This window comes from Nyctibius grandis, chromosome 4, assembly GCF_013368605.1.
Source record: "Nyctibius grandis isolate bNycGra1 chromosome 4, bNycGra1.pri, whole genome shotgun sequence".
NCBI lineage: Eukaryota > Metazoa > Chordata > Aves > Nyctibiiformes > Nyctibiidae > Nyctibius > Nyctibius grandis.
In genome coordinates, this window is record NC_090661.1 from 46,307,574 (window position 1) to 46,319,996 (window position 12,423).

The 12,423-nt window shown below is 44.7% G+C and overlaps 1 protein-coding gene across 1 annotated transcript; it reads right to left on the reverse strand.

Moving 5' to 3' along the window:
* Window positions 1-216: 216 nt before the first annotated feature.
* Window positions 217-12,347, reverse strand: ALDH6A1 (aldehyde dehydrogenase 6 family member A1). Its single transcript, XM_068397962.1, has 12 exons — window positions 12,266-12,347; window positions 11,961-12,026; window positions 9,337-9,411; window positions 7,793-7,954; window positions 7,121-7,199; window positions 6,263-6,565; window positions 5,426-5,547; window positions 4,992-5,181; window positions 4,111-4,292; window positions 2,463-2,642; window positions 2,165-2,263; window positions 217-1,722 (listed from the first exon to the last, which is right to left on the reverse strand). The coding sequence occupies exons 1-12, from the start codon at window positions 12,323-12,325 to the stop codon at window positions 1,618-1,620; spliced, it is 1,623 nt and encodes a 540-aa protein (XP_068254063.1). The 5' UTR covers window positions 12,326-12,347; the 3' UTR covers window positions 217-1,617.
* Between the last annotated feature and the right edge of the window lie 76 nt (window positions 12,348-12,423).

Here is a 12,423-nt window from a genome sequence, read left to right on the forward strand (position 1 = left end):
GTTTTTGTGATCAAATGATGCATATGTGGAAACAGAAACAAGGCATTCCTTGAAATGCTGTATGAGGAAATGGGTACAGAGGTCCTTGAAATACTGTAAAAGGAAGATGTATACACGGGTTACAGGAGTCACAGACCAGCCTCTGCAAAGAGGGGAATAAAGTCAACATCACACCTATATACTGTCTTACCAAGGAACAGTCATATTCTGCAGAAATGTATTAGCATCTTTTAATTCGTAATCAAATTGCAAGGTGAGAATTTACCTCTAGGGTAGAGCAGAGGAAAAAAACAAGATACAAACATTAGTGAATGCACAGCAATTGCACTAATATGTAACTGTCAGTTACAAGGCATCTTTACCAGAAGGCAGGATACAAAGTGTTCACATTCAGGTTGTTTAATTAGAACAATAATGGTTACAATCATTAGAATAATATTATTTTCCATGGGTGCTTAATGAGTTCCCTGCAGATCCCTCATGGCTGCATCACCTTCCAGGAACCAGGAATAAAAATACAGGCTCTCCAGCTCCAAATGCACAGATTCTTAAAAACAGGGTATACCAAGTCTTATCCTTCTCTAGTAATGGCACCTGCAGTCCCTAGAGAACATGACTGTGTTTGAGCGAAAGTGAGATGGAGTCAATCAACATGAGAAATACAGCTATCATCAGGAAAAGAAACCAACGGAACAGGCCTGGCTACTTTGTGATTAAAAGATGTGTTCTTCCCTCCTACTGACCCATCTACTTACTTTTCCTTCCACCCAGACCCACATGATGCTGTGACATGAAGATACATATACATGTTTATGTTTCTGCTTCCAGAGTTTCATTATGTGCCGGACCTGTAGGCACACATCTGTTAGCACAGTAAAAAGGCACCAAACAACTTTCAGGTATTATAACGGAACTGACAGCGAGCTGGACAACAGAAGCCACAGGAACAGAAGTTTTCAAGCTGTCAGAGGCACAGTGGAGGTCACTGTACCATGCAGAAGTTTCTTTCATCCTCAGACAAGCAATTGAATACGGTTTCCTGAAAAATCCTTAGAAAGCTATTTCCCAAGTGTTTTGGAAACTGCTCAACAGATGAAAGACTGACATTTTCAACTCCCCAACTTGCTGTCTTCATTGTATGCAAAGCCACTTCTATGAGACACCCAAGGTGTCCCAGTTACGTCACTCAAAACGAGTACTCATCTTTGAGTCAGGTGAACTCAAAAGTTAACATGTAAGATAAAGAGGTAAAGAAAACTGCTACAAGATGTAGCTAGGAGTGAGTCAGGCTACAGATATTGAAGTGGAAACCAGAGTAATGTTCAAGTTCAGAGGGTCTGGAAAGAAACACAAGACCAATCTCACTGTCTGCCCTTTCAATTAGATAACGTTGTATCCTCTGTGACAGGTTATAGGAATGAATTTGCGTTCAGCTAGCCAAAAAACACTGACAGCAACAGAAAACTCAGACTGTGCGTTACATTAGCCTGCCTGATCTGCCCAGAAACAGAAGTCCTTGAGAAAACGGAGCTTTCTATTCATTCCCAAGGAAACGATAGTCAGGACAAAGCTGGAAAAATGCAGCATAGGAGGAGAAGGGCACCAGGAACAGCTGATTTAGTTTCCCATAGTTGGCATAACCACAGCAGGCTTGGTAACAGTGGCATCTTCCTCTTTCCATTGAGAAATGATAGTTTTGAGCTGTGTGTAGAACTGCACTCCCTGGAAGAAAGGAGAGACACAAGGATCAGATGTTTGGCCTTATGAATTCTTTATGTCTGCACCAGTTGGTGTATCAAGCAGTTTTTGCTGTACCTACAGAGGGTTGAGTTTTCCTCTGTGGGAACAAATTCTGTGAGCCTGTCCCTTTTACCAGTTCCCCAAAGATTCTGGTTCTGTGAGAAAGTTTGCTACTTAGTTCTTCCTCCCTTCTCAAATCTCCTAAAAAAAAGACTTGCTTTTTTATATTAAAAAAAAAAAAAAGGAAATGGCTATTGTAACATGCATTATAATGGCTGTGGTCACTGGCTGGTCTTCAGTTCCCTGGTTGAGACAGCTCCAAAGTCTCCATACTAATGAGGTCTGATGACCATCTCCCCATTGCCATTTATAATGTGATTTATCACCATTCAACCCAATAGAGCACTCTGAATCAGTAAGTTACCTGCTTGCCATAGAAATTGGTGTCTCCTCTGAAAGAAGCACGAGAGCCGGTGAAAGAGAACATGGGTAGAGGTACTGGGATTGGAACGTTGACACCCACCTAAACCAAAGGAAAGCTGCCATATTAATCACAAGAAGTAGTGGATTGCAGAGCACTCTCCAAAAGCTACCACATTCTGTTTCCTTAAATCTGAGGCTGGGTGCTCTTGGTTGAGTAGTCAGTGATTAGTTACTACAGCTGGAAGGCTACTCACTGTAAATGGCGAGTACTAACAGCAACAATCCTAGCTTGAACATACCTGACCCACATCTACTAAGTGAGAGTATTTCCGAGCTGTGGCTCCATTGGTGGTGAAGATTGCAGTTCCATTTCCATAGGGGTTTTTGTTCACCAACGCAATGGCATCATCCAAAGTGTCTGCTTCCAGAACCACTAAGACGGGCCCAAAGATTTCCTCCTTGTAGCAAGTCATGTTTGGCTGGCCAAGACAACAGCAGAAAAAGCAGCTTGTATATAGGATATAATAAGCAGGACTCAATAAAAATATCCTAGGAAATAGGATATAATGAACGCACACGCTGCTAATGCTCAGGATATTCCTAGGATCACCCATCATACTGCATTGCCGCAGGTCATCCTTTAGTCCTCCTTGCCCTTTCACCATTTCCCTTGCCCTGCCATCTAGTCCACTAAAGAGAGTATCACTTTTCATCTCCAGAGCACCTTCTGCTTCTACTGCCTACCTAACCTCACTTACAGATCTACTCTGACCAAGGCTGATTAAGACCGGGATTAATTCAGGATAGTTTACCTCAGTTCTTGTTGACAAAGTGACTAGAACCTGCTATCTTTTCCAACTCAGTGCCCAGGATTTATGTCTGATAATTAGCAACATCTGATAAATACAAAAACACCAGTTGGAGAGTGTTTTCATCACTAATAGCTAATACAGCAAAGCACAAAACATTCACTGGACAAGTTGTAAGTTTTATGTGGCTTACCATGTTATTAACCACTGTATAAAAAAAACTAAGAATCACAAAGTCTCAGTGAAATTTTTACTTTTGAACACCTAACAATATTTATGACACATCACAGGAAAGTGAAGTATTTTAAGATGTTTAATGAAAACAAGGCAAGAAAATTCTGAGATAGATTAAAAGCCTGAATTACATAGTAGCATAAAATCAATACCATCCTAAGAATACAAAGTACAACAGCAGAATTATCAAGATTGGTTTGCTATGATGGATCACTCACCAAAAGGCCCATGAAGAACTGAATACTTAAATATTAAGGAAATAATACCAGCTAATTGCATAAACATAAAAGAATGAATTTAGGTATGAAAACTCCCATGGATGTGTAAAGAATATTCCTGCATAGCAGTGTCCATTTGTTGCACACCATGCATTACACTGAGAGGCTGACCCAAGAAAGTTGTGAATATATTCAACAACAAAGAGATTTTGTACCTTATCCTATATTATTCTTGTGAAGACTTCCACAAATATTTAACTTTTGTTTGTGCAAGTCCTTAAGTTGCAAACTGCAGCAATGTATAATGGACAAAGGAAAATCGCAAGTCTGGCGGTTCATCATACTCCTCCTTAGGCATCTGCTGCTGGCCATTGCTACAGACAGCGCACTATGCTCTATGGACATTAGTTTAACACAGTACAAACTGCCCATATCTGCTTTTAATTGGCTGCGTTCTGTTCAAGTTAAGATCATGAACCTCATTCAGAGTATGTTGCACTACTGCAAATTCTTTTATCATCTCCTCAACAGCATTACAATGAAGCACTTCATTGGAATTGTCCAAGGGAAAGCTGAGCCATTTATGGGCTTCCTACCCGGTGACTGATTACTGACTGATCTTGGTAACCCATTTTTCAACTGACCCTGCCATATAGAGTGCCAAGCACTGGTTTTGGTCATCTCACCTTGACATTGGCAAGGATCGTTGGTCCAACAAAATTGCCATTTTCATAGCCCTTCACTTTGATATTACGTCCATCCAGAAGAAGGCTGGCACCTTCTTTTACTCCTTTCTCAATCAGATGGCAAACCCGTTCCTTAGCTTGGGGACTGATTAGAGGCCCCAGATCTGCTCCAGGCTGGTCTCCTGTGAAGAAGCAGAGACACCAAGTTTTTAACCCTGACAGCTTCCTCTTCATAGGCACCATGGAGATAACTATACTGGCAGGAAAAATCTGAAAATCCTGACATTTCTGAGACACAGAACAAAGATTGGAGACATTAATGAACAGGAGCAATAGCCTGCAACTCTCATAATCAACAAATAAGATTAAGCATAAGCATAACTTTAGATCACTGGGAAGCCAAAATTCAACAACAGATTCTTCTCAGAAAGGAAACTTTTCCCCTTTGCAGGACTTTATTGAACATAAACAACAGATAATTCTCCTAGAATTAACAGCAGTGCAGTTTTTCTAAAGTACTTGTTTCCATTTTTCCTCTTTATTGCATGCTTACTACAAATTGGAAAGATCTCTAAGTGATGTTGCTATATAAATGTTAGGTTTGAGTTAAACATAGGATATAACCTCAAAGCTCCAGTTAAAACAAGACCGATCCTGTAAACCTTGCATCACAGTCACACTGCCAAGCCTTCCTACGTATTCCTAACTCCCAGGTCTAGGGCTGTGTTGCCCAATCCAGACAATCTGCTAGCTCCTACCCCTACACATCAAACCTATGGTGCCAATAGCTCCAAGGGACACACCGTAATACAGCAGATATAGCGACGTAAAAAGCTACAGTTGTACAGAAGTACCTCGTAAGAAATTATCACAGTCTGTACCTGCATTTACACGTAGATTTTTGGCTCTGTCCACAAGCTCTGGCAGCCATTTCTGAGCTTCTCCCACTAGAACTGCTGTAGACAGGGCCATGCAGCGTTGGCCAGCTGCTCCAAAAGCAGCTCCAACCAGCTGGTTCAAGGTGTTCTCTTTATTGGCATCAGGCATCACCACACCATGGTTCTTGGCTCCCTGAAATATAACACACAGACAGTCTCCCGTTATTAACCACTCCAGCCCACTTCTTCTCTAGTTCTCTGGCAATATCTTCATATAGTAGCTATGACGCTGCTACCAACAGGCTGGCAAGAAGGGCAGCCTCATCACTTAACTATCAGTAGCAAAGTCAGCTTCTGTTGCTGTGTGGTCTCTCTTAACATTCACAGGAGACAGAGGCAGTCTGTGTGCTGAAGTGTGCTCTATTCAGAGGCATTACCATGTTGGCCTGGACTCTCTTGCCATTCCGGGATCCTCTCTCATAGATGTACTCGCCAGCCTGATTAGATCCCACAAAGCTGATTGCTCTGATATCCGGATGGTCACAAATGAAATTCACAGCTTCAAATAGGAAATAACACATTACATACTGTGGTGCACAAATGCTTCCCTCTGTCCCCATCCCTATAGTGCTAAATCTATGTATATATCTTCTTTTCAAATTTCCTGCCTCTGTGTTTCCTACATTTGAGTTCCCCTACTGTCTGTCCATGCATCTCCCCACACTGATTTCTCAGCATGTGTACTCCTGCCCCTGTGCTCATACACCTGGCTCTCTGCCATCTCGTCACACTCTGGGCATCTCCCAAGGTGCCTGAGCAACACTGAAGCGAAGTTACTGTTGCCTGTATGTATCCTTGTGTTTGGAAGGTACTTGCATGGTGTGGAAAACATCACATTAGGAGCTAAAATACTGGCATCCACTCCATATTCAGTGAGGTATTTAATTCTTGTCTAGGCTTCCTTGTGAAATCAAGATGATTTTTCTACTTATTTCAGTTGGAGCTTAGGTTGCTAAATAGAATTTGAGCACTTACATGCCTTGGGAACTCTGACCCCAGCCCCCAAAATTTTGTCCATATGTCCTGAAAGATTTGGTGCAAGATGGCAGAGAATATCCCAGTCACCCTCCCTCCCCTTTACCAAGAGGGCTGAAGCGTCTGTCCAAACCTATCTAACAGCAGTAGTATCAGACTCTCCAACTTCTTTAGTACCTCCACTGAACGTACACCACGACACTTGCACACTTTAGCCATCTCCCAAAGGCTATTATTACCTTCGTGCTGTCCATGGATGATATTCAGGGTCCCATCGGGGGCACCAGCATCCTGAAACAGCTTGGCAAGGAACATGAGTGCTCCCGGTACACGCTCAGATGGTTTCATCAAGAAGGTGTTTCCACAAACCATAGCCATGGGGAACATCCAAAGAGGAATCATGGCTGGGAAATTGAACGGTGCAATTCCAGCACACACACCAAGAGGCAGACGGTAGGTGTAAGTGTCCATGTCTTTAGTGATGGAGGGCATGGTCTCTCCCAGTATGAGGGATGTCACACTGCAAGCATGTTCAACCACCTCTGCAGCAGAAAGGGCAATATGCCACTGGATGATCTGTTAATAATCAGTCCCCAAACTCCCTTCTCACCACTGCCTTGACCTAAGTCTTTCTTCCAGCTACTTTTCCCACAACTTAAAACTCATTGTGCCCCAGAAAATGTTTGCTCTGCCAAGCACTGTGAGCTCATTGTGAACGGATTCTCTCTTGAGTGCACTTTATGTCATTGTGATAGGAGCACAGACACAACAGCCCCAGTAAAAGCACAGGTATAGTACTAGTGTACTATCTGGGACTCAACCTTAGACACCTGAGCACAAGCGAGAAGTTCTTATCCCTGTATAGCAATTTGTAGTCACTCCTAAGAAAAGGAAGGATCCCACAACTTGGAAGTGATTTAGGGTAACTCAGTCTAAGGGAACTGTTCAGGTTGGAGTTACAATTGCCCCTTTTTTTTTTCAGAAGGAGGCTGTGAAGGGAGCTACAGACTCCCAGAACAATCAGTTGCTCAGGAGACCTCCTCCCTTCCTATAAGTTCTCAAAGACCCATTTTTAACAGGAGGAGCCAGCAGCTTACGGAGGCCTCGGAACACATCTCCCTCAGCATCAGCCAGGGTCTTCCCTTGCTCAAAGGTGATGAGTTTTGAAATTTCTTTCTGAAAACAGAAAAGATGAAGTTTATGAATGTTAGAAAAGTGCCTGCCTGTGAAACAGGGCGCAGAGATAACAGAGTTTAACAGAGAGCTGAACTCACAATGAAGACTGAGTAAAACCTGGGAAAGCCTACACGGACTGATTTGCTCCTTGTAGATAAGAAGCCAATAAGGTACACGGGTGACATTTTCAAAAAATCAACCATGGTTTGGCTTATATTCTACAGCTTTCATGTGTCACACCACAGACACACAGAAAAAGCAAGCTGGGGAAACCAAAGTCACTAGTAATATTCTTGTCCCACTTGTCTTTGTCAACTGGCACATTCTCCATCAAGGCTGCAAGTTCCTCTCGTGGTCTTTTGGTAAAGAAACAAATGTGGAATAATATTCCCTAAGAAGCACTGCCTCTCTGTCCCCATTTGCTTGGAGAGTGCTTTGCTATACCTCTCAATGACAGCGTCTCATTTGGCTCCTCAATCATAGCAACAATGCCTCATCAAGAACACAGTAAACCCCGAGACTCTCAATTTAATTCCTAAAGTCAACCGCAATGCATTCAGCAACAGCCATCACACACAGCCGTGGTGTCTCACCAGATTGTCTTTGATGAGTTGTTGATAACGCAGGAAGATTTGCTGGCGACTCAAAACAGATGTTTCTGACCAGTTCCAAAAAGCCTTTTTGCAAGAAGCTACAGCTGCCTCCATCTCACTGGCTGTGGCTTTTGGTACACGGCCAACGACTTCATTTGTGGCCTGAAGGAGAAAACAAACTGCATCAAACCCCAGCTTTCTCTAGCTGTCCCTGCCAACCATTTAACAGTCCTTTCACACCACACACCTAATATCCTTGTTCTACAAGGGGCTGTACTTCTGAGGGGAGAGCACAAAAAAGACTCCTTCCTTGGTGCACACAAAAGGCCTGGGCTACAACTGGCAGAGTTCTGAAAACCTGCACCCTACGCATCTCAAATTCGGCACCCAGAAAGCTGCAAAGTAGCGCTGATTTCCAAGTTGGGGTTGAAGTGACTTGTCTATCTTGCAGCTTCTAGAGAGTATAAGGCAAAGGTTTCTATGGATTGTGGTCTTTTCCCTCTGCATCATCTTGGCTCATCTGCTGTCCCTCTTGCACATTAAATGAGGCAAGGTTCGTTTGGAAAAAGCAGTACATGACTGTGCAATTGGCACTGTTAGTTTACCTAGACTACTAGGCCAAAGTAAGATTTTTACAAGCAACCTTAGTTGTACAGTATTTTAACTTTAAAAGCTTGTCTTTGCCAGTCTAACCTCCTTCTAATGCAGTCTTAAAAATTAAGTCTGTTTTAACATGACAAAAACATCAGGTACATCACTAAGAGAGAAACTACTCAAGAGAAAGAAAATTAAACAAGAACATTGGTCGCCACATAGAGACCAAATGAGCTTCATGAACACGGCTTGCTGCTCTGATCACTTCCACAAAGCAAATCAGAACAGGGCTTTACAGAGAAAGGTTTTAGAAACTGCTGTCCAAATGCTTACTAGGGGGGTCAGAAGGGTCAGAATTCTGAGTGCAACCTCATTTCCATTGGTCTTGGGTGGAGGAGTCAGACAAGTACAAGTGCTACTAATCTAAGATTATTTTGCACTGCATAGCATCCAACTTCTAAATTCACTGTGAATATCGTGGCTCACAGATAGAAGCTCTCTGAAAGGAGAGAAGCTTCAGCTGTCAGGACTTTTTACCTTGGTCTGAGAGTGAAATCAGTCTCTATCAGGACTTCACACTCAGCTGGCATCAAATCACACCCAGCTGATTTCACATACAGAGTGAAAGAAACCATTCAGAAATCTGGCATACTGATCACAGAGCCTTTCTATGAGAAAAAAAAATGTAAACAGGGTTTAAGCTTCCTTTCTGGACATCAGGGTTTTACTACAGGGGAGATATAGGAGGTCATCACTTTCCTAAGACTGACATTTCATGTGAAAAGGGAATTGAGAAGCAATTACACAGTGCTAAATCCATCTTAAGCTCCAAGTCTAAGCCTTTCTCAAGAAATGTATGTACTCTCCCCTTTTGCCAAATGCTTCAACAGAGGCATAGACTCTTGTTGCAGAGTAATCGCTAATATATAAGCTGAGGCCATTTTACTTACCGGGTTGTGGATGTCAATCCATTCCGTAGTTTTGGACTCAACAAACTTCCCATCAATGAAGAGTTTGGTTGTTGGCTGTGGAGGACAAAACACTGGCCAGTGAGTGATCTTTGTCTCAAAATGCCCAAATAACAGTGTGCTTTATTACAGGCAAGCCTTCATCATTTACTGCTATGCTGCCCATTAGAGAGTCTAGATCCAGTATTTACAGCAAGACCCAGTTAACTGCTTAGGCTGAAATTCTTCATGCTCTCTGCCCCATTTTTCTCTCATTTTACACCAAAATGGCCAAAATCCTTTCTAAGAGCAGTTATAGAAAAAAATACATTGCTATGCTTATGTTCAGAACTATTTCAATCTACTTAATCACCCAATGTTTGCTAAGTTAGAAAACTGAAAAACTCCAATTCATAAATGTTCAAAAGAAACAGTTAATAATTGACCTTGTGAGAATTCCATGTACCCAATGCACACTGTACTATGTGTTTCCTTCCCATCAGCCACTAAGCAGGTTCACCTCTCCAGCTTATAGCTACAGACATAAAACCGGACCTTCCCCATTCCCTGCAACTAAGAGCAAGGAACCTGCACCTGCTGAGTTCACAGTGATTGTCCTAGCAGGCAGCATGGAAAACAGAACCTTCCAACTCGGATGCAGAGCAGAGAAAAGGGAAGTTTGGAATAAGGAGGTAAACATAGGGTAGAAGGAAAAGCAGGGGTAGAAGCTGTAACTAGCACTGGATAAGCAACAAAACTGTAGCATTCAGGAAAACAGATTGGGACTATAAATAAAGAGACTGGAAACTAGGAGTTGATATTGGAAGGTAAGGAGAGAACTAGGAGAAAGCAAGAACTAGTTAATCATGCCGCAAAACAGTGATTTCGGGAGAATGGATAAGAGGAAGGGGAAACGGATCTGCTGTGTGAAGAACAGAAAAGGGACACAACAGATCAAAAGAACTGGGCCATAAAAATGAATGTATCGGGGAGCAGTGTGAAGAAATTAGGATATGGAATTATGAGCAGGAGATGAGGATTGAGATGCTATCCAAGGTGTAATGAAGGGAGAGAGACCAGAGGAAGAATAAGGAAAACAAATGGGGATGGCTGGACAAGTGATGACAGCGAAAAAGTGAACAGCAATGAGAGCTGGGACAAACTGAGAAAGCAGGACTAGGATGAGAAGTGTGAAATAAGACTGTTAATGGATAAGCAAGACCTACTGATTTGGGAGGTAACACCAGAGTGGGTCAAAAAAAAAGTTGCAGATGATTATGTAGCTGAAATTACACTTGGGAAAGACAGGCAGAAGTTTGTGCCTATGAAAACATAATCCCCTCTAGAACCTGGAAGGAAGCACAGGAAATCTGAGTCCCTGGTTTCTTGACTGTCAGAAAAGGTCTTCTCGTACTGGTCCAAAGAATGACAAACTCCTACTGCTGTCAGTCACTTCGTTAGCCCAAGTGCCACATATCTGCTGTGGACCTACAAGCTCCAGAGCTTTATGACCCATGTAGACTTCAGTGCAACGGAATTTACGTTTTTTTTTTCAAATTGCTTAAAAGGGATCTCTAGAAAATCACACATACAAAGAAAAAATATTTTAAGCAAGCCAGGAAAGGCTGAATTAAGATTGACTGTCCTTTTTCCATACAATCACCACCTTTTTTTCTGTGGAGAATGAGCCCGCTGTGGGAACAAGGACTGTAGTAAGGCAGAGTATTTGGAGACTCATGATTTAGCTGTTCAGAACTTGCAGAGTGTACAGCCATGGATACCAGAAGAAAAAAGGCACCGTAACAGTTGAAGTTGTTCGATACTGCCCAAAGGAAATCAGATCCTCTCTCTGCCATAAATAGATGATACAAGGCCAGTCCATACAGCTTGAAACAATCTTTTTTCACACATTATCGTTAATGTGATATATATATTTTATATATATATATTCTATACTCATTTTTGCTGATCTTATTGAAGTGATATTACACATAGTAAAAGACATCTAAAAATCGGGGGGAAAAATGGCTGATGCATACGTAGCACAACGCGTGCTACTTAAGGAACACAGAGAAATCAAATCAGGATGCGATTAACTGAACTCAGGTGCCGCCCTGAGGTGTACCTGCTGAGCCAGGCAGGCCTCGCCACAAGAAATAAAGTAATGCGAGGTGCTTCCCTGAGCGGCTACATCGCGACCCACGCAGGGAGCTGCCCGAGCGGGCACTTAGCTCCGGAGTCAAACCAACCTGGCGTTGAACTTTTTTTCCTTCCCTCCCTTTGAGCATCGGGGCCCTCCGCGCCCCGTGCACGGGCAATCCCAAATGTTTGTTCCAGAAATACCAACCCGGAGCCACGGGGAGTGCCGAGCTGAGCCGAATTGAGCTATGCCGAGCTGAGCTGAGCTGCGCTGTGCTGAGTTGTGCTGTGCTGTGCTGAGCTGAACTAGGCTGGCAGAAACGACCTTACAAGAGGAGACCCGAGGGCTGCCTTTAGCCGGCTGCGGAGGGCAGCGGCGGCGCCCGGGGCTTTCCCGCTCCCTCCCCCCGCCCGCGGCCTCTCCTCAGCCCGGGCGGGGCCGCCCCCGGGCCCCGCAGCCTCCCCCACTCCGCGGGACGGGCACCTACCACCGAGGAAGAGGAGAAGGAGGCGGCGGCTGAGGCGATCCAGGGGGCATCGGCTCTCCGCGGCAGCTGGACGGGAGGGGAAGCACAGATCAGCCCGGTTCCGCAGGGCTCCCGACCGGCCCCTCCCCGAGGCTCCGGCTGGCTTTCACCCCTCCAGCCACCCCCCGCCGGGGCGCCATCGGCTGCGCCCCGCTCGGGACCGCCCCACCCACGGGGCCCCGGGGCCAGGCAGGCCGCGACCCCCCTCCGCCGCCCGCCCCGCGGCCCCCCCCGAGCTGCTGCGGGGCCGGGGGCCGCCGCCTCACCCTCAGCGCCACGCGCCGCCGCCCGCCCCAGGCACCGCGCGCCACCGCCGCCGCCGCCATCCCGGCCCAGAGTCGCTGCGCCGCGGCCCCCGACGGCGCCCCTCTCCCCGCCCCCGCCCGCCGGAGGCACCGCCCCCACGCGCTCATTGGCCTCCCGC